A 23,876-nucleotide genomic window follows, 5' to 3' on the forward strand; every position below is an offset into this window, starting at 1 on the left:
TCTAGCCCTGGGCCTAGTTTTAAATAAAAATATAAATTATAAAGATAATTTCGCGACGCCTGAATGATACATCGATAATTATTTAAGTGTATGAACTATTTATTCATACTAGTGTACGTTGCGCGCGCAAGCACGTGCGTGAAGTACGACATTGTATAGTAAAATTAAAATTGGGATAATTACAACTAACGATTATAATAAAAAGTAATAAATTATGAGAATATTTCTTTAAAAACGAAGTTTTTAACCGATTTATTAAGTTTTATTTTATTTAAATACACTTGCAATGCTACCTAAGCTCGAACTCTAGAAAAAGCTACGTACAATTGCCCGTGATTAAACACGTCTTTGGTAAGATCAACCCCAATTTTTTCAAAAGTTTGACCTTGGGCTTTATTTATTGTCATGCAAAATGCTACTTTGATCGGGAATTGTCTTCTTTTAAAAGAAAATGGATAAACGTTCTCGCAATATAATGTTACTCTATTAATGAAAACAATGTGGCCAGTTTTGTCACCCGTTAAAATTTTGCATCGTATAACATTGAGACCTAAATCTGAAATCATTAACCTTGTGCCATTACATAATCCTTCACTTAAGTTAAGATTTCTAATCAGCATTACTATTGTGTACTGTCTTAAGTGTAGTTCATAAGGAGGAAAATTAGGGGGATTTAGAGTATTTAAATATTCCGGTAAAATAGCATCGTCGAAATTCCCATTATCACAATTTTCGGTACTGTCAACATAAATTTCAATGTCCGCATAAATTTTCTCTGTGGACATATTTAAAAGTTCAACAACTTGTTTATTTATCACATCTACATTTACATTTCTAGCCGACAAAATGACAGTTTTTGTTAATTCATCGTAACGTTTTCCTCTGATAATATTTCCGTACACATTTTCAACTATATCATTATTTTTAGATATAAAACACGCGTCAGGAAAATCTAGTTCATCATTTAAGTCATTAAGACTTCCATTACCAACGTTCAGTAAAAATTCTACGAATTCTTTTTCTTCTGGCAATGCACGCATATTTTGGGTTAACGAAAATTTGTGAAAATGAGCCCACAGTGAACTGAATTTTATGGATAAATTAACTGTTTCAGTACGGGTAGCATGAAGTTGAACTGGAAGTAATTGTCGGAACTCACCCCCTAAAATCATTAACTTTCCAGCAAAAAAAATATCGTTATTCATAATGTGTCGTAAAGTACGATCGATTATTTCTAAAGCGTATCTGGGTGACATCGGGGCTTCATCCCAAATAAAAACATCTACATTTTTTAAATATTCACTTTGTGATGAATTAGGTACAGTGTGTGAAGACGAATCAGAAAACATAGGAACGGGTAAGCCAAAAGTTTTATGAACTGTCTTTCCATTGGGTAAAAGAGTAGCTGCGATACCTGTGTAAGCCATTGTACACACATTTTTATTCATATTTCTCATTATGTGACATAATGTAATGTAGATGAATGTTTTACCAGAACCACCAGGACCATCTATATAAACACAATGAGGATCATCACTTCTTTTATTATTAACTAAATTTAGAACAAAATCTACTACTTCTTTTTGATTAACATTTAATTTACAATAATATGATTGGGATTCATCTAATGTAGGAATTTGTAATGACTCTGCGTCTATTAAATCCTCGATTTCGTTTATTTGCCGCATACTGGGATATGCCGAAAGACTATAACCTTCTCGGTGGAGCATAGTATTAATATACACATAAGCTTTATTCTGTCCGTCTTCTGCACTTAAACGCCTACAAAAATCTTCAGACATAGCTTCTTTAAACTCTTCCCAAAGTTCTTCTGGATGAAGCGGGTGGCAATGAATTAGTATGCGAATGAATAAACAACGTAATTGTCGTAGTATCATCCATACTACCGCTTCATTTAATGTTCGTCTCCATTCTTGATCGTCTTCAATAAGCCCGGCTGCTAAACATGCTAACATATAAGTATCGTAGATGACCCCATTTACCGTTCTAAGATCTTTAAAACTTGTTGAACCTTTGATGTTAATCAATAACAATCTAAGATGAAATAATTCAATCTGAGATGAAATAATTCAATCTGAGAGGGACTAACAGAATACATACGATCGATAACGTTAAAGTGTCGTTTACGCGGTTGCCAACATGAAACATTCGTATCATTATTTTTTTTAAACACGTAATGATGTGGAATATCACTGTAAATGTATTGCCGGGCAGATGGATCACGTTGATTCAACGAAAAGTAATCTATCAACATTGTTTGCTTCTGTAGAGCTTCTTGGAGATCGTTGAAGTTGCAGTCATCATTGATTGTTATACTTTGTTAATTTGGTAAATGTACAGGTAAGCGTATGATGGAGTGACTTTTATCTTGTAATGGTTTAGACAAAATTCGCCAAACGCCTTCAACAGGCCCAACATAACGAGCATCGACAAAGTCTCGTACTTCATCATGATTAATTATATTAACACTCGAATCATGAGATATTTGGTTTTGATTCGTTAACGGTTCAGTTCTAGCATTTGGTATATTTCCATTTATTGTTATCCCTGCCTTGTCATGGCCTTTACATACGTATTTATATAAATATTTAACGGCCCTTATAGAAGAAACAACTTCTGCGTTGATGTGACAATTGAAAGTTTCTAATAACTTGGGATTATATGGAACTACTTGGCGATTATCAAAAATGTCATCGTTTCGTGAGAACGTTATTCCTTCGTCTCGTCGACGGTAAAAAGGATATCCATTTTCATCCATTGTTGTTTCATTACGAAAACTTTTCGGGAATTTTTTTGAGCATGACCCGTTAACTAAACACCAATCTCCACAAGGCCCATGAAACATGTTTCTTGTAACGATATCATGCAACGTAGGATTACTTGTTTGATCTGGGATTTCTGCAGATATGAATTTATCGACACCATCGGGAGTTGTTATTTTAGAACCGTTTTTAAATGTTATTAACATATACAAATGTGGCAATGCCCGTTTTTGAAATTCGATAACCCAGTTGTAAGCAATAACTTCACCGAAGAGATTTTGTTTCACAATCATCTGAATCAAAGCATCCTTTTTAATATCAAATACACGGGCAACTAAATCAGGTCTATCCGAAGCACTTTGTCCTGGTAGTAAATTTTCAGTAATTTCACGCCATTTCGGATTGCATGTCATACTCACAAATAAATCTGGCTTACGAAATTTACGAACAATGGACATAGCATCTTGATAATGTTGCAGCATATTACGTGGTGAACCAGTGAAGCTCGATGGTAGAATAACAATTTTACCTATATTGGAATTTGTAGTATTATTATTGACTCGTGTTTGTAAATGATCTAATAGGCCTTGATACGATTCGGCTCGTAATTTTTTTTGATTGAATTTACAATAATTTAATCTATCTTTCTCTATCTTAACATAACTATCAACTATCCATTGTTGAGATAAACGTCGCCCCATTAAAAAAACGTTAAAGTTATTTCGAATAGCTAATCTGTACTTATAATAATCTGCACGCGTTACTCTTCGATTGGTTTTACGCGCATATGGTATAAATTGATGCCATTCTTGATTGCCATAAGGATAAAATAAAGAATAAACCCAGGGTTCAGTGTTAGGGTCCATGGTACTTAAATACTGAAATGATTTTGATGTTTTATTTTGAATTGTAACATAAGACTCAGGTATTTCACCATCCGCATTCGTAGAGAAAACTGCGGCAACTTCATTTACCCTCTGATAATTGTACCGTCTAATGTCCATACCCTGTGTCAATGTAAAAATTAAATTCAACTCAGGTTCAACGGTGTCGCCGTTTGGATTAATTGTTGATTGATCTTTTAGTACATCCTTCATCATTTGGTAGGATTTAGCGAAAACGTTATGTTGACGAATTGTCGTATCGATAGCTTGTAAGAGGCCTCTGTCACAATCCACATTTCTTTGGGATCGATATTCTACAGCTTCAGTCGAATCCACAATAAATAATTGGCCATAGCTTGGTGATTCAGTTAAAGATGGATATAATGAAGTATTGATTTGATAATATACTTGCCCTTTAATTTTGAAACAATATAGACCCCGTCTTTGAGATGATAAATCAACCAAATTAGCATTAAACGAAGCGAATGGAAACGAACTATTAAAATTACGAATACGATCAAAAAAATTTTTCGACTTTTCGTGAGTACCTTCGAATAAGGCTTTCAATAATGTCGGAAATTCTGGTAAAGGCTCTAACGCTTCAGCAATAAAATGTTTTGCATTACAATGTCGACAATTTATGTTCATTTCACCTATGTAATTTTCTCGAATAGTATCTATACTGTTAATGTTATTGATATTTCGACGCAGAGGGTTATTTTGAATCGAGGGTTCAGGGCTTGATTCTACTCCGTTCCAAGATTCATCTGTTACTCTACTATAATTATGTTCGGAACACCAACTCTACGATACAGTCGGCCTAATCGGTACTGTTTTACTATAATTATGTTCAAAGTTCCGATCCTGAGATAACGTTGATAGTGATGGTATTGAATTAGTGGATATAGAAGGCATGTCAAAAACATTATGTATAGAACTATTTTCATTGACATTTAATAGCGTATCTGTAATATTTAGCGAACATAAATTGTTAGACGTAATTAAATTATGTTCACCATGTTCATGTAGAGTGTTATTTGTCATCACTCGACGTTGACGTCGTAGCTCATTTCGTTTATCACGTCGTGCTTTTTTAATTTCCTCTTCTTCGGCTGGTGTTCGCTCAATTTTCCTACGACCCATTATTAATCTACTATTTAATATTAAGAATGAAATACAATAAACGAAACTGTTTACTCAAAAAAGAATTCTATTAAAAATTAATGATGCAGATGGGTGAATAAAAAAAAAGAGTGTATTATAAAATAATATATTTTATTAATATTTCATATTACAAATCAAATATTGCATCTAATTATAAGAAATTGGAATTTATAATTTATGTGGATAATATACGAAGTATACTCGCAATCCATACACAATAAAGATGTAAATTAAATTTGAAATATGTTGAAGATATATTACAAATATAAAATATCTTAGCCTTTCAATATAAATTATAATAGTTTAAAAATTGAGAATAGTGATTTAAATTTGTTCATTAGTATTTTGAATTCTAATTTTGTTCAAGTTAGTATTTTGTTTTCACAATATAAATAGTTAGTGCTTGTTTTTATTAATCATCTTGATTTATTCAAGTTTTCAGTTATTTTAAGTCATTTTATCCGTTTTGTATATCATTTATTCTTGTCTGGTTCACAATTTTTAGCAACTCGATTTTTTGTGATTTGTTTTTCTTAATATTCGTTTATAATCATTCAATGTAAAATTTTAATCTTTTATTATTGTAAATATTATGTTATAAGCAGTTAGTTTATTTTATTCTTAAAGGTAGTTTACGTTTTATTCAATTTTAATTTGCACTGGATATACCTGAAAAAAAAAAAATTAAATTAGAATGACAAAAATAATGGCGGGAAAAGAAAAAACATCGGTAATACCGGCATCGTTGGGAACACAATTGCGAGGCTCGAACACGGTTTATGTTCGTGTATCACGGTAAAATATATCATGACATTTTATTTTTCATCTTTTAAATATTTCGTTATTAATGTTGAATAAATATTAATATAGTTATCTTGATTTTAAGCTGATTTTTGTTTTTTTTTATTTTAGTCAAATTTTTTGTAAATAATTAATTTTTCAAACGCCCTCACAATTATGTTCTTGTGATCCATTTTTTGTACAGTTAATTACTTTCATTACGGTCACCTACACTATTAAATTAAAAGATTTGTGAATTTAAGTATTTTCATTTTAACCTCATTGTATTAATGACAAAATAAGTAATATTATAATAAAAACAATTAACATTCAATGCATTTTTGTACGTTCAATATCGATAACAATTAGTTACTTAAGAACTTTTTTTAACAGAATTTTTTAAGTGTTGTGGTGAATTGAAATTTTTTATTTCTCATTAAATCATCGTCAAATAGACAATCGAAGAACTATATTCAGACCAAAAATAACATAAACTATCATTTCTTTACTGCTACTGACAATTATCATGTGATTCTCAATAATGAATTAAAATTGTTTTTGCTTAAAATTATAAACAATTAAAAATATATATATTTTTTCTTTTTGTGCGAATTAAATTTTTTTTTTATTTACACTTAAGCCGATAAATAATTTCACATTGAATGTGTTATTAATTTTTTTCTCATATCATTTAGAGTTATTGTGATATAACGCTTAAAAAAAGCAAAATGTGATAGAATATTATAATTCAAATTATTTATTCGATGATCGTATGCCAATGAAAGTAAATAACTGAAGAAGTTAGAAATAATGAGATAAATGTGACCCATTTTTTTTCTAATCAAGTTTTTTAAAAAAGTAGAATATTACGAATTCATAAACTTTATCGGTTGAAAAAATTTGATTCATCACTTATAAACCTCGAATTATTCTAGATCAATAAAATTATAGAAATGAACTGCACGATTTCAATTCATTATACTTATAAATATATAAGTATAATAAATTGATATCATTTGCTTTGTAAAGATACTTACGTAAAGTCGAAAAGTTTGTATATCAATAGCCGAGCTAGTATCGTTTTTAAACGATTCGTTTCTCAAAACACAGCTATTATGTATCAAAATTATTTCAACGGTTAATAATAGTAAAAATAATTTTATCACCATAAGCGATGTTCTTAAATGACAAAATAATGTTTTTATCAACTATTATGCGATATAAATAATGATAATGTACTATTGTTAATATAAAAATATATTTCCGATTTAAATATCAGTAAATTTTTGTTCAATTTTGAGGCTAAATTATTCACTTCAGCATAAGTTTATTATTATCATTAACTTCCAACATCCTAAAGTATATCTCTAATTACCACTTTGATTACTTACCAGACAGGCACTTAACAGGCATGGATAATAGTTAGAAAACTGAAAAACAAAAACTGACGTATATTTGCTGTTAATTTGGAAGAAAATAAACTCAGATACTTTTGATTTCATTTATTAGAAATCCGCGACTGCGATTAGGCGTTAAAACGAAAGAAAACTTTTTGAGTAAATGAATATAAGAAGTACAATCTTTTATGAGCATAGCGTTAAAAATACAATGCCAATTTGGTACGCAAATACAGCCTTTTTCAAATCTCCCTCAAGGAATATACGATTTGTAGCGCCATCCTTATTTGCGTCCTAAATATAGTAAAAATGCCTTCTCTTTAAAATAATAAGTACGACGCATGCGCTTACATCCTTATGAATGTCGTGTGTATGGCCGAGTTCATCGGACCCTCCTGCATGAAGAAATTTATCATTTTGATGAGACGCATGCGCAAACTGCACCTTTTGGTTGCTTACTATGAACGTGCCGTTACCAATCAGCTGAAAAGTGCAATGTGCACATGCGCTCCCGTTAAAATGAAGAATAACCGATTTAAAGTAGCAAATAAAAAAAATAATGTTATTCATAATGGATCAAAATGTAAAGGGAAAGTAGGTACTTACTGAACGGGTAATTATCGATACACCTCTGAAAAAAATCTTATAATAACAAATTATAAGGCAAAATAAACCAAATAATGATAATAATTGATTTTATAATAATTTATAGGAAGGAACGGAAGATGAAATGATTTAAAGAAAATTAATTGCATTTGCATATATTTTTTTTTATTCATTGACTTATTGCATGTTATTTAAGAAAAGTATAAATTAAATTTTAACATTATTCAACATTAAATACAACTACTACAGTTATGACAAATACAAACAGACGAATTCTTTGAAAGAATTTCAGTAACAGTCATTGACATATCTTCAACACGTTTTTAGACACTTGGTGTCCTTCATTAACAATCGAATTACATAAATTGCTTAATATATAATTAATGAATAATATATCACATGAGTAAAATAAATTGTAAATTACTGGCTGAAACCTTACAAACATTTTACGGAGCAATAATCAGGTCACAATTCTCTTAATCTAACAGTATTAATCTTATTAATATGTATTAAATACGGATTGATTGCATCGGTACTTTTAAGTTTAATTTTTACGTGCATAAAAATAAAATGAGATTAAATAGTAGTTGTTCTTTCTTGGATATGACTAATGATGCAATAGTAGTAATGATTTAAGAAAAAGTCATAATAAAAGTAAATGTTACTACGTACAAAGAGAGAAAGATTTCTTGGTGTAAGAAATTTATGTTGTAAGGAAATTTTTACTGACCTCAAGATATTTTTTTTGATACGATGTAAAAACACATAATCTTAAAGTGAAAAATTTTTGTTTTTTTAGCAAGAAAAAATCTTTGTAGCTAATAAATTTTTCGTCTTAATTTTTTTTTTTTTCGAAATTTATACTGCAAAAAATTTCTTATGCCAAGAAATCGCTTCTTTTGGTGTATAGATATATTCAATTATCACTTATTGACTGGGGCTTACATCACTATCTTAGAAATAATAATTACTGACTAATCAGGTCATTATTTTATAATTATTCCATAAATCTCAGTCTCATTATATGAATCACTGTCTTAAATGTACAGTCAATGAAGTTGTTATTGAATGTATCATGATAGTTGTAGCAAAGGGTTAAAAATAATAAATTAATAATCTTCATATTAATTAAAATGATTTGACAATTAATCAATAAAAAATAACTATTAATAAAATTAAACGAAAGATAAGTTTTTCGACTGCAAATCAAATGTTAAAAAAAAATGTAAGAAAATGAAGTGATCATAAAATTTTAAATGAATTAATCATGGTCAATTCAAATTTTGACGTAAATCAAGCTGATTCATATGAAGATTATTATTTTTTAAGAAAAGTAATTAAATTTAAAAAAACAAAAATTGAAAATGTCAAATTTAGACATTTCAAAAAATAAAATTTACTTGAAAGGTAGAATGAGATAGATAATGTTTAACTGTCGAAAGGAGTTCTTTTATTCGGTAACCCTCCAGCAAATCCATCATGCTTTCGCTTCGGTCTTGGAAGCCAATAATACGAAGCTCATTATCCAATAACGCCGCATTTTCCTCATCCAGAGTGATGTTATCATTTGATTGAACTACAAACTGCGGAGCACCATCTATATTTAATTAGGAAAAGAGAAAATTATAATTTCATACTGTCAAGAATATTTGAATTCATAAGCAACATTATTTATTTTATTTACCATAGTTTACAGAAAGTTGTCCCAACAGGCGAAGAAAACTACCTTTCTTGAATCCCTTTTTTTCATCGTACCGAAGAATTTTAACTTGCAGTTTGTAAGCGTCCTTAACTATCACACCTGCCCCATAACTGCCACCATAAGCAGAGGTTTTCAAAAAGGGCTGCTTTAGATATCCTTCGACATCTGCAATAATTAAAAGAACGAAAATTAAATCAATGTTATATTATTCAATTATAATATTAATGTAATTACTCACACATCATTCCATCTGCATCCATGACGTCCTCTAATTTAACTTCAGGAATTTCTTTAGCGTCATTTGTCGCATCTTCAAATTTTTGGTCTTCAATGGTAATGATCGTTCCTGGAAGTACAACGATTTCCACTTGAGCAGTTAATTCATTTTTATTCTTGTAGCGCGGGTTGGGTAATGTTGAGCGTCCTCACGTGAGCGTTATAATCTATATATATATAATCGAAGTTATAATAATGATAAAATTAGACATTACAATCTATAACAATGTAAAAATATTATATTTACAGTACGATCCTGAATCAACGGTGAGTATTTGATTGCCAATTCTCCCCAAAACAATACACGGACTCTGGAACTGCTGCCATTGGTAATCACAACTTTTAGAAGTGATGAAGCCTTTTTTTGATTAACAGGACCGGTATTAACAGTCCTCATACCCTCAATTAAGTCCACGTATCCACGAAGTTCACTAAAATACCAATAAAGATGAATTAAAACGAATGATTAAAATTCCAAACCCTTAATTAATCTCAGACTTAAAAATATTTTATAAGTAACTATTAGTTTTAATTGCAATAAAAAAATACTTACATGCTTTCATCCCCAGGAATCCACGCATTTATTTCAGCATCCAATGTAAAAGATGCTAACAACGATTCACGAGTCATGATAAGATTTTTTGCACAACAATAAATGTTTCAGAAAAGCGACTGATCACACCGAAGGCTGACGAACGAAAGAACGACTTGGTCAAATATTTTTAAGACCACAAACTGTAATTGATGTCTCTCAGACGCGATCGCTAGAGGTCACCATATGACGTTATTATACCGCCACCTAGGCCCCTATTCCAATTAAAGCCCGTTGAGTAACCGCTTTATGGTGTGTTTGGATCCTCCACCCAGGGCACTAGAAGGACTGCTATATACCCGGGAAAATTTGAATTCATAATGAAATAAGTATAAAAAAAATGAATAACCAATAAAAAAAAAGTCTATGAATTATCAAGTATACTGATGATGAAAGTAAAATTTAAATGAACAGATCTTAATATCCCAATTAGAAATAATCTTTGTAAATAGTATCGATTATTTATCAATATAAATAAAAAACAAATCGATTATTGATTAATAAAAAATCGTTATGTAATAAAATTTAGATGCAATATATATAAAGTTAAACTATTCATAACGTGATTGGTCGACAGCAAAAAAATTATGCAAACGACATGAAATATACATTTAAAATAAATACATGAAAAAAACGACGCACGCATAAGCTTGTGCGCGAAACATGTATGCTGGTATAAATGTAAATCGATTGTATCATACTTTCTATCTGCAGTAAATGTGCATGCATAAATTTTTTTATACGTGCAGTTTGATAAAAAAATTTTTTTTTTATTTATGGTTCTTATTAATTAACAATCGACTTTTTCTGATAATTTATATTGATGATCTATTTATAAAGGTTATTCATAATTGAGATACAAAAATCTGTTTACTTGAATTCTACTCTAATTAGCAGACTTGTTAAACTATAATTTTTTTTTTATTGGTTATTCATTTATTTACTACGTATTTAATTATGCATTTAAATTTTCCCGGGTATATAGCAGGCACCCCAGTGCACCGGGCGAACCATCAGAATCCAAGAGAGGCGGGTCGTTATCGGACGCACGCTTAACGGATGTTGACTGTACTTCGAAGACAGCATGGGTGCGTCCAGTAAGCATTCACAGCGCTCAAAACGCCTCAAAATCCAATCTAAATAAACGTGAGCGTGGCGTTGCGAACGTCAAGTGGAACGCACCCCATATATTAATTATTTATAACACATAATAACACAAATATACATAAATATATAAATATAATATAGTATCTGTCATGAATATATTATTGTGTCGTTTATGTATATTATATGCTGTGTCTAACCAATCACGTTACGAATAGTTTGGCCCACATACATTTCATCTAAATTTTATTATAGGACTATATGCATATTTTCATCGTATCCAATAATTTAAATAATAATTATTTAAGATCATAGAATTGACGCTGAGAATATAGCCTAGGTATTGATTTTTCCCCTACCCGGCGATTAATATTTTTCCCAAAACATCAAATGACGTCCATAATCGGATGACAAGTTTAATAAAAATAATATATCAACCAAATGTTGGGGCATAATGTAACGCTAGATTATGCATCCCAACGGTTTCAAAATCCTAAACAAAAACTTATAACTAACAAAAATCAATTGTTTATATTCTTAAATTATAAATAAAATTATTTTACACGCGTGCTCTCTCATACGTTGCGCGCATGCGCCAACACTGTGGACGGACTGCTGTCTCAACCGGCGAAATAGCGGAATGCCCGCGCAACGATTCAAATTCAAACGTAAAATTAAATTATTCAACTTACAAGTAATTAAAATTAAATAATTTTGAATCGTTACGTGACAAGGTACATCAATAGTATTCGAGAAGTGGTCGTAGCAACACCGTTCACTGTAGCTGTAATTAATTTTTTTTAAAAGTAGAATAATTTATGAAATTCATTTATTGGTCATATTTTTTATTATGTGCCTATTTGTATTTTTCCGCACCTATCTGGCTATAATTAAGCGCTGTTGCCACCTCGCACTACTGTTTTGGTACATTTGAAATTTTTTAAAATGGTTTAAGGTTTGATAAATTATACACTTATCCAACAAATTAAAGGAACAAGAAAATGTTATAAAATGTTTAGCGATTTTTGGAAGTCTGTATTTTCGTGAAAAATGATCGTGTCGAAAAAATAAAAAAAGCCAATTAAAGCTTGAAATTTCTAGTTTAAAGATTTTTCAGCAAAATAATTTTTTGAGCCACGGTTTTTGCGGAAATATAAGAAATAGGTAGAGACAAAATTTTTCTAAATTGTTTGGTTTCGTTTTTTAGGTCTACGGGGCCGGGAAAATTTTTTTCGAAGAAACTGATTCACGGCTTGTTTCGAAAATTTATTCAGCTACAATTGGCTGTATCTGTTTCTCTGTACGATAATTTGCTGCTGAGATATCAGCCTTCAAATGAAAAAGGATCCTTTTCTCCTTAATGATCGATATCTCAGCAACTAATGGTCGCACAGTAATTTAAAGGGCAGTTTAGGAAACTTGAGTAAATATTTTACAAGCTCCATTTTAGATTTTTTTGTAAAAAAATTTTTTTCCATGCTCAATATCAATTTGAATAACCTACGAAAAATGGCAATTTTCTGGTTCTTTAGTCAACTCATCGTTACTTTGCCAATATTGATGAGAAGGTTAATGTTGCCAGGTGATTTAACAGCTTAATGTATTCCTAAAAACCCTTGGAAAATTTCAGATTGATCCATTGAACCGTTTGTCCAGGCCGATTGCTCAAAGTTTTATAAAACGATTGAAGGAACAATTTTTGTTCCATAATTTGTGTAATGATTACCAAAATAAAAAAATTAATTTTTTTCGGATTTTCTTCCGTTTTTACTTTAGTCATTCGGTAAATTTAAGGTAAAGAGAAAAAAAAATTTTTTTTCGATAAACGAAAAATGGTAATGATCACACAAACTAAAGAACAAAACTTGTTCCTTTAATTGTTTTGCAAAACTTTGAGCACTCGGCCCGGATTAACCATTCAGCGGATCAATCTAAAAATTTACAAGGTTTTTGGGAGTATATCAAGCTGTTAAATCCTTCCATCATTAACCTTCCCATCTTTATTTGCAAAGTAGCGATGAGTTGACTAATGAACCAGAAAATGGCCATTTATTGTGGGATTTTTAAATTGATATTGAGGATGAAAAAAAATTTACTACAAAAACATTGAAAATGGAGCATGTAAGATTTTTACTCAAGTTTCTCAAACTGACCTTTAAATTACTGTGCGACCATTAGTTGCTGAGATATCGATCATCAAGGAGAAAAGGATCCTTTTTCATTTGAAATGTCATAGATACAGTTGCTCCGCTTAAAGAAATTAGTATTCGGGACCAGCCAGCACCGTCGATCAACCAGGACATCAGGACTCTACAGCGACGGCGATCAAAACTGTACAGGATTTACAAAAGATCTGGATTTGCGTTCACTGAATATGTCAACATGAGAAAAGTGATTAAATGTAGAATTGCTGATGCAAAGAAACAGTACTTTAATCAACAATTTCATAACTGTAAAGATGGTAAATCTTTGTGGAATTCTTTTCGCCAAGTGGGACTAATTAAGTGTTCTGAGTCTAATATAAGTGTTGATCTGGATCTAAGTGGATTAAATGACTATTTTGTTACAGTTGCTGGAGTGATGAATGGGCAAATTAATTATGATTGTCTTGATAAATGTGTACTGATCAGCAGGAGTGTTTTTATATTCAATCGTCTTGACTGTGAAACAGTAAAGAGGGCAATAACGAGACTGACCTCCAGTTCAAAGGGACCTGATGGATTTGAGATAAAGGTGTACAAAATATTATTGCCTTATTTCTTGTGCATTATCACGGAGCTATTCAACCTTTCTCTCTCAACTGGTGATTTTCCGTCAGCCTGGAGGAAATCTTATGTTCTGCCTCTGCCAAAAGTACGTAGCCCAGAAAGCTTTTCAGATTACAAACCAATCTCGCTACTCTGTACCCTATCTAAAGCTCTCGAAAGATGTGTTCATGACCAAATTGCAAGCTATTTGGCCATGCATGATCTCGAGGATAAGTATCAGACAGCCTTTCGACCTGGACTCAACACTCAGGATGTTATTTTAAAGCTAACTGATGATGTTCGCGCAAGTATGGACTGTTCGATGGTCACGGTTGCAGTGTTTTTTGACTTTAGTAAAGCATTCGACTCGGTTGTGTTTGATATACTGATTTACAAGTTAAGAGCGTTGGGTTTTGATGAAACAGCAGTTAGCTGGGTAGTCTCATACTTGAAGGGTTGATCGCAAGCAGTACGTGTAGACAGTGTTCGAATTTCTACATGGAATAGTACTGTGAGTGGGGTTCCGCAGGGTAGTGTTCTCGGCCCACTGTTATACTTGATTTACGTTGCTGATCTTGGTGGTCTTCTGAAATGCTGTAAGCATCTGTTCTATGCGGATGATTTGGTTATCTATTTGAACTGTAAGCTCTGTGATATTGAACAATGTGTGGGTACTTGAAATAATGAAATTGCCGTGATTTCTGAATGGAGCAGATACAATGGATTGAAACTGAATGCTGGCAAAACGAAGGCAATGATCTTTGGTACGGCGCAGAAGTTATCTGATCTCCGTAATGTTCAGGTATCAGCAATTCGGGTCAACGATGAATCGGTTGAATACTGTAATTCAGTGAAGTACTTGGGTGTGCTACTTGATGATAACCTGAACTGGTCACCACAAGTTGCCGAAATATGCAAGAAGAGTATGAGGACTCTGGCACAGCTGAAAATGCATAGTAATGTATTTGATTTGCCAGTGAGAAAAAAGCTAGTCACTACGCTAATTTTTCCGACTTTTGATTATTGCGTGGCAGCGCTTACTGACATCTCTGGACAAAGAAACATCAGACTTCAGCGTAAAATGAATGCCTGTGTTCGCTTCATCTTCAAGATCTCACGGTTCAAACATGTAACGCCTTATTACAGGGATCTGCGCTGGCTATCACTTAAGTCCAGGCGTGAGTTCTTTCTGTCGTGCCTGATTTATAAAGCTTTTTATCTGCATCAAAAACCATTAATCCGGCAGAACTTACGTGCTTTAGAGCCACGGTTTAGTAGAGGTAATGTTCGACAGGACTATTTAGCTTTACCTAGCTGTCGCACGACGAAATATGATAAATCGTTTGTTGTTTCGGCGATCAGAGTTTGGAATGGACTACCAGTGCAATATACGTCGGCGCTAACGTTTGTGGAATTTCGCAGATTAACCTACGAGTACTTTTTGAGTGTGGATAGATCATAAGCTACTGTGCAATTTATACTTAATATCGATATCTGAGTTTATTTATATTTATATTTATATATATATTTGACTAAGAGTCTGACATTCTATTTTCCTCATTATCATATTGTTTCATATTACATTATTACTTGAGTTTTTGTTAAAGGCAATAAGGTTGAGTGATTTACATTTACATTTGTGTTGATTGAACTGTTCAAATATAATTTGGACTTTAATAACATATGTACACTTTCTATCTTTAATTATTACATCTATTTTTCTTCTGACTGTTTTCATAAAATGCTATACTATGTATTATTTTTGTATGGACGGCCGCAAGAAGTCTTGACTTCATGGTCAAAGAATAAAGAAATAATAATAATAATAATAATAATAATAGTTTAAAAGTTATAGAAAATAGCCAGAATAGCTTCCTAGGACCTCAAAACGTCGACATCTGATGAAAACTCGATTTTCGAAAATCGGAGTGAAAACAATAACTTCCCGAAATTTTTGAAAACCATCGATTTTCTAAGCGGAAATAAAATTAAATTAATCCACGGAACAACTACCTTAATTGCATGTTACGATCGTTAGTACACAGCTATCATTACTTTAATAAATTCAGATAAAAGTAGTTTATTTTGAATTAAAGTCAAGACTAATTACAAAGTTAATAGGAGGTTGTAATACTTCGTGTAAACAAGTTACCGCAACACGATCTGCTTGTATTTCATAAAATGTCTAGACAGTTTCTGCATATTTTATTTTTAACAATTAAAGTGGTTTCGTACCAATCTTTATAGAATAAAATAAAGTTCTTTTTATAGAGTTCTGTAAAACACATATTGAAATCAGTAAGTTGGATGATTACTCAGTTATCTTGAAGTTCATGAATCTTTAATTCTATGCTTATTAATCACCCGGATATTCATACTTAAGATGAAAACAGTAGAGGTTTATATTGTATTGGAGTGTCGTAACATCTAAGAAAACGAATCCCTAATTAAGTTGAGCTGTATGACAGATCATTTTTATCGTAGGATAACTATAATCTGTTAATATTACGACGTATTACTTTTCATCCATTCCTAAAAATTGACTATTTATTTTCATATAGGGGATTCCACATCAAATCAGTGACCATTCTGCTTTTGTATCTCCGATTGTTTTGATAATTTTTGTGTTATAATATGCACTAGAAATGGCTTCCATGATTTTTTATAATTTTTTTGTCCAGCCTGTTCCGGAATATCGATTTTAAAAAAAAATCGTTTTTTTCTTTTGGTTGTCCGTAACTTCGCGAAAAGTGGGCCGATTGGGACGTTTTATTTTTTCAAAGTTTTCTTTTTTTACAACATTTTTAGGATATGAAACTAAAAAATTTTTGAAAGAGTCTTTCTATAAAATTTTCAAATTTTTATTATAAAATGTCGATTTCTAAACAACGGGTAGCGATAGATTTTCTTGAAAACTTTTTCTAAAAAACTGTCACTCACCCTGCAATTTGCAAACCCTAATGGGCAAATGATAGGATCTATTTTTTTTGGAATTTTTGAAAATTTCATGTTTACTGAGAGGGATGTTTTTTTTTTTTTCAATTTTTGTTGGTGAACACACTCTGAGAAAAACAAACGGTACAAAATTTTCGGAATCGAATTTCGATAAGATTTTTTATCTTTAAACATCAAATGTTGACTTTTGAAAAACGGGCAACAACCTATTCTCTTCAAATATTTCTTTGAAATACTGGCAACATGAAAAATTTCCGAAGAAATTGAAGATGCAAAAGCAGAATGGGGTCTGATTAAGCGTGGGACGCCCCAATTGTTGTAAGATTAATTGGATACTATGTGAGAATATTAAAACTTTGTTACCTTGAAATTATTATCGGTTTCTTCTTCAATAAAAGGATGCGACAAAATCTCAGCTACGGTGGGTCTATTTTCAGGATTTTTTTCGAGACATCTGAAAAAATTTGATAGAAATATTCAATATAAATTTCATTAAAAATGACAAAGTAATTGAGTTTGAACTGAAGATTGATGGCAATCGGTATAATTTGTCCTTCTATGTACCTAAATTTTTTTTTTAATAAGAGCTATATTTATCGACAAAGTACATGTCGGTATCCCCTGACTTTGCTGCCACTAAAATATTTTATTTATAGGGTAGTTTTCAAAGTTCATGTACTTAGTAGTGTGGGCCAACAAAAAAAATTATTTTTTTTTCTTTAGTTACCGTGAAAATATTGTTCAAGATGATAAAAAAAATTTAGTAAAGTTTGAGCTCTTAATATTAATATTAAGAGGTGGCGCTTCGTGATTCTTGATTTCCCATTTAAAATAATAACCAGAAAAAAATGCGAAATTTCGAAAAATTTTACGAGAATTAATTTGTAGGATATAAAATTGTCTACAAAAAAGATCACGTGATATTTTGTGATGAGTCTGATGGTTTCGCCGGAAAAGAAAAAAGATCTCGAAATTTATGATAAATTTTAGTTTATGCTCCAATAAATTTTGAACAGGTGGATTTAACACAAAATGATAGGAGCCTTTTTTGTAGAGCATTTAACTCCCTACAAACCTATTTCTTGACCTTATTTGCACAATGAGCAACTACCGAGATTTAGAAATTCAAACCTAAAAATTTGTTTTTACCTATGTAATTTGAACGGGAAATCAAAAATCATGAAGTGCCACCTCATAATATTAATATTAAGAGTTAAATCTTTACCAAAATTTTTTTTTCATCTTTAACAATATTTTCACGTCAACTAAAGAAAAAAAAATAGTTCTTTTCTTTTTGGCCCACCCTAGCACTCAATGAAACTTATCCGTGTCCGTGTGTTCGGGATGGCGAGGCGAACCGAGCGTAACCGAACTCGACTGCCTGAAAAGGGGAAAATGTACTCCCACCATGCGGAACACTGGAGCACACATACATATGCAACTCATGTCCGTATGTAACCGCGTCCGAGTCATAGGGGGAAACCGAGAATAGCTGAAGCGTCTCCAAAGGCGCGCTAAAATAATGGCGGCTTATGAATCGGCTTTATTATGTAGATAATTTTTTTTTCTCTTTCTCTCTTTTTAATTTGCATATTTTACTATAATTTATTAATTAATCAGGGTTATATGAAATGATGAATTAATTAATTTAATATTTAAATCGTCAATCCGAGTGTTTATATAACTTTTGAACATGAGAAATCATACCTCTAAATGGCTGTGTGGGTAGCACACAAGTCTAGGAGAAACAAGGTCCCACGTTCGACACTCGGAGATAACTTTTTTTTGTATATTATTTTTTTTTTAAATAATATGAAAAAAAAAATAATAATAATTATAAGCAGTTCAGGGCTCTTTTTTTCAATTTAAAAAATTTTGATTATAAAATATTATTTGTAATAAACAAATTACAGATAATAATAATAATAATAATGATAATGATGATGATAATGATTATCAGTGTAGCCATCTTAAGGTTTTTTCCCCTAAATTTAGGGGTAAAAAATTGCGCCGGGGTTTTTTTTAGGGAGGACAAATGTTTAGGGGTCTATAAAATTTTGTCTAAAGACTTGGAAAAATCAAATCTTTAAATATCTTTTATATATATTCAAATATCATCTTATGATAATCATGACATCTAGTGGTCAACCGCATAATGATGTAACTTAACGGCCAATATCGACTCAAAGCTGACAGCTGATCACTTACATTTACGATTTGACACCTTTATTTGTTTATTCAATAATTCAAAACTTTTTTACATCGATATTGGATTTCTATTGACGATTGAAAATTATTGAAGTGATGCCGAAAACAAAAAATAAAAAATATTCTCAAAAATATGGGAAAGTGATGCTTTATTGAAAGGTTTGTATTAAAATTTTATTGTAATTCTTTTATTTTACATTTTGTGTCATAAAATGAATTCGTAAAAATTATGAAACTACTATAAATGTATAAAAAAAACCATCAACAATAAAATATTTTATGAAATTTAATGTGTTTTTCATAGGTTACCTCAATGGTCATCATCGATCGCAGATATTCCAAACTTATTTAAAAGCAGATCTTATATAATTATAGATATTTATAAATGTTTTAAATAGCTTATTCTGCATTGCACGTACACGAAATACAGAACCACAAAAATTAACTAATTGACACATTCACACACATCTAATCTAGTCACACTCATGATTAAGAAACAACAGTATCTGATTTTTTTTTCTATAAAATTTTACAGATTTTTATGTGTTGAGTTTTTGTTTTTCCTCGTTATTGTTTGAAAAAGAAGTTTTTTGTGCATGATAATAGCAATTGTATGAGACCTTTTAATTTCTAAAGTTTTTATCTTGTTCTTTGCTATAGTTAACTAAACAATTTTGAGGCCTTTCTCAGACAGTACCCTCCGTCTCTTTAAAAATTTTCAAAGACTTTTAATTCTTATAAGCGTGCCGAAATTTTATCAATTGATTAAAAAAAAAACCAAAACCGTAATTGAAAAAAAGACAATGTAGAAGTAATTTCGCCGAGGTATAGATTAAAAAAAATGACTTACGATCGATATCAATTGGGAGTTAAACGAAATTTGTTAAATAAATTTCTGTATAATCTTCATGTTAATTTGATAATTCGAATTTTCAAATTTTGTAGGCTAAAATTTATTCAACAAATTTTTTTTAACTCCCAATTGATAATAGCTGTCAATATTTTCTTTTGATACTATATCTCGATGAAATTGCTACTACGTTGTCTTGTTTTCAATTGAGGTTTTATTTTTTTTTAATTAATCAATAAAATTTTAATACGGTTATTACAGTTGAAAATCATTGAGGTGAAAGGTTAGTTGTGTAACTATTACTTTGGGTAAGGCATTTAAAAATAAAAATAATGTGTAAATTTGTTAAATGATATGTGACAATTTTGGTATATTAAATAGGGTATTTTTTGAATTATAGATTTCCTTTAGGTTATTTTCCAACTAATCTCTTACTTAGAGGAGCTGTTTATCTGTAACATTGCTGAAATGATTATTAAATTAATACTTATAGTGATCAAATAGAGACTCTATTTTGTGATAATGATTTATTTACAGATTGGATTTCCCCAGATCCTGCGAATAATACTAGAGCGATTTGCAAGTATTGTCGAGCGAATTTGAAGCCCACAGAAAGGACTTGGTAGCTCACGTGAGTACAGAGAAACATAAAATAGCCGTGGAGACAGATAAGTGTGCGAAATCATGTCAAAAACTTACATCTACATTAACACCGATTTGTCCTGAGAAAACTAAGATTGCAGAATTAAAACTCGCGGCTTTCATCGCAGAGCATACATTTCTACAAACTGTTAATCACTTAGCCGAAATTCTGCCAAAGTTAGGTAATGATTCAGATACTTGATCTAAATTAAGGCTCCATAAAACAAAGTGCACAATGATTATAAAAAATGTACTCAGTCCTTGTATGTTAGAAGATCTAATACAAGAAATAAGTGATTCCGCCTATTCTATCATTGTCAATGAGACGATAGGTGTCTCGACTCTGAAGATTCTTTGTATAATGATACGTTTTTTTTCAATCTTACAAAAAAAATTAGTGACTACGTTCTATAAAATAATTAAATTAACTAACTGTGATGCTCACAGTGTGTGTGATGCAATAAAAAATTGCCGTATCGTGGCTCATCTAAGATACCATCATCACACACTGAATAAGGAGAATCTTCTTGACATCAAAGAAGGTTCCCTTAACAGGTTGCGGCTAAAAAGTCACTAGAGAAAAAGCTGAAGCGGCTTACCGATAACTCTTTGTTTCGGTTAAGTCCTTCACGCTTTCTGACACCTAAGACATCTGTTTCTGGCGATTCCCCATCCATCGAGCAAGTAGAAGCTTTCTGGTCCGAGTTGTATGGTGATCAACCGAACGTGAATCGTGACACTCCAGCTCTCAACGACTTCGAAGCATTTTGTCGACAACATCGCAACGACAATGCTGATGAAGAGAGCCCCGAAGTCAGCGTGGAAGAAGTTCGTTCAGCTCTGAACAATGGTAAGAACTGGGCTGCTCCGGGTCCAGATGGCATTAACCTACTTTGGTGGAAGAAATTAACTTCTACCCATAGTCATCTGGCCCGGATTTTTACAGCGTTCATCAGAGGTAATGAACCAATTCCATGCTGGCTTGTAGAAGGGCGAACCGTGCTCATCCCAAAGAAAGGAGACTTGTCTGACCCGAAAAACTACAGGCCTATCACCTGTTTGAATGCGGTTTATAAGATTTTCACCAAAATCTTGAATAATCGCATTCTGCAGGAGATAGACCCTGTATGGCAGCAGATATACGAACAACGTGGCAGTAAAAGAGGCCTGTCAGGTTGCAAAGAGAATCTGTTAGTGGATCGTTGTGTCATTCAAGACGCGATCTGCTATCAGCGCAACCTGTCAATGGCCTGGATTGACTACCGAGAGGCATTTGACTCAACATCTCATGAGCTTATTCTCTTTTTGCTCAAATGCCTTGGGGTCAATCGCGATACAGTGGGATGCATTCGGCGTACGATGCAGCTTTGGCGAACACGGTTCCACATTTCATGTGGCAACGACAAACGTGTAACCGAAGCTGTACAGTACAAACGAGGAGTCTTTCAGGGAGATTCTCTGAGCCCTCTGCTGTTTTGTATCTCACTGCTGCCAATATCTGTTGCGCTACGCCGCACCCGTGGATACTCAGTGGGTCCATCAAATGATCGAAAGTATTCGATCACCCACTGACTCTACATGGATGATCTGAAGGTGTATGCTTCTGATGAGGAACACCTTCAGACAGCCTTGAATATTGTAGGGGAGTATACCCGGGATGTTGGCATGGCTTTTGGGTTGGACAAGTGCGCGGTCGTTAATCTGGTGAAGGGTAAGTGTTCTGATGTGCGTGAGGATATCGAGTTAGTAGATGGGAGCGTCATTGACCATCTTGACGCCGGAGAGTCGTACAAATATCTAGGGATTGACGGGAGTCCTATGCAGGACGCCTCGAAAATCAAAACGACTCTCTGCAGCGAGTATGTGCGGAGACTCCGGAAAATCTGGTCATCAGAACTTTCCGGGAAAAACAAAGTCTCTGCAACAAACATGCTTGCTGTCCCGGTACTCCTCTACTCTTTCGGTGTTCTGAAATGGGCCCGAAAAGAACTCAGAGATCTCGATATCAAGACACGCAAAGTCATGAATATGAATCGGAGCATGCACCCTAAATCCTCCATCACCAGATTATACCTTTCCCGTCACATCGGAGGGAGAGGTTTACAAAGCTTGGAGTGTCTACACGATCGTTTGGTTTTGGGTATAACATACGAGGTTGTCAATTTCACTGCAGATGAAAACGACTTCCTTATGCAAATTGTTCATAGTCATGAGAATAGGCATAAGGGAACGTTTTTATATAAGGCAGCAATCTACGCGGCAAAATCCCTCGGTCTTGGAAGAGTAAACCCTCTTATCGAACTCCCTAAGGAGGAATTTAAGAGGGTCATCAGCAATGCTGAGCAACAAAAACTGCTCAGCACACATATGGACAAGTCCATGCACAGCGTGTTCTTTAAACACGTGCGTGAACATGGCTTGTCCGAGCAGCTGACGTTTTCCTTCCTCAGGTCAGCTGGCCTGATGTCTGAGACCGAAGGATATATTTTTGCCTGCCAAGATGGTGTTATCAATACTCTTGAATACCGTGCTAAAGTGCTCCAGATGCAGCTACCCGACACTTTGTGTAGGGTGTGTAAGCAACATCCTGAGACGCTTATGCATCTGTTGTCAGCATGTCCTGTGCTGGCAAGAAATGCATATGTCCAGCGTCACAATGCTGCTCTGCGAGTACTTTACTACCACCTAAGACATACTCACGGTATCGATAAAACACCAGTGCTGCCTTATCTGCCAGGAGATATTCCGCAAGTTGTTGAGAATGACCGTTGCCGTATTTATTGGAACGTGCCATTCGCAACAACGCGGAAAATCGATCACAATAAACCTGATATTGTGCTCTTTGATAAAACCGCTCGTGACATTTATGTTATCGAGTTCTCAGCACCTGCTGAGTATAACATCACGGTTAAAGAAGAGCACAAACACAAAATATATCAGGATCTCCTGTTTGAAATTGGCAAACTCTACCCAGGCTACCGTGTCAAGCTTGTCGTACTTATTGTTGGCGTCCTAGGAGGGATGAAACAGACTTTTGTGTCTGCATTGGCTAAAATCCCAACTTGTTCTCCGCAAGTTGAGTTTTTGGCATCGCGGATGCAAAAGGCTGTTATTCTCAGATCCCTCCGTCTCCTAAGGCAACGAAACTTGGCCTGCTGTGCATGCTGATCATCTTGTTGATGAAGC

General features: G+C 32.7%; 4 protein-coding genes across 4 annotated transcripts in view; 2 read left to right on the forward strand and 2 right to left on the reverse strand.

The window, feature by feature from the left end:
• Positions 1-293: 293 nt before the first annotated feature.
• LOC103576022 (ATP-dependent DNA helicase pif1-like) lies at positions 294-1,976 on the reverse strand. The gene has a single exon (XM_008556044.1). The coding sequence runs from the start codon at positions 1,974-1,976 to the stop codon at positions 294-296; it is 1,683 nt and encodes a 560-aa protein (XP_008554266.1).
• Positions 1,977-2,341: 365 nt separating this feature from the next.
• Positions 2,342-4,315, reverse strand: LOC103576023 (uncharacterized). The gene has a single exon (XM_008556045.1). The coding sequence runs from the start codon at positions 4,313-4,315 to the stop codon at positions 2,342-2,344; it is 1,974 nt and encodes a 657-aa protein (XP_008554267.1).
• A 9,355-nt stretch (positions 4,316-13,670) lies between these two features.
• LOC128668024 (uncharacterized) lies at positions 13,671-14,495 on the forward strand. The gene has a single exon (XM_053740174.1). It carries the CDS (start codon positions 13,671-13,673, stop codon positions 14,493-14,495), a length of 825 nt encoding a protein of 274 aa, XP_053596149.1.
• A 294-nt stretch (positions 14,496-14,789) lies between these two features.
• LOC128668025 (GATA zinc finger domain-containing protein 14-like) overlaps positions 14,790-23,876 on the forward strand; it is a gene marked incomplete at its 3' end in the record, with an annotated part of 15,940 nt that continues 6,853 nt past the window's right edge. Inside the window, exon 1 of the mRNA XM_053740175.1 lies at positions 14,790-15,011. Coding sequence (XP_053596150.1) covers positions 14,790-15,011 — 222 coding nt within the window. The remainder of the gene's footprint in view (positions 15,012-23,876) is intronic.

The sequence above is a fragment of the Microplitis demolitor genome, chromosome 6 (assembly GCF_026212275.2).
Source record: "Microplitis demolitor isolate Queensland-Clemson2020A chromosome 6, iyMicDemo2.1a, whole genome shotgun sequence".
NCBI classification, from domain to species: domain Eukaryota; kingdom Metazoa; phylum Arthropoda; class Insecta; order Hymenoptera; family Braconidae; genus Microplitis; species Microplitis demolitor.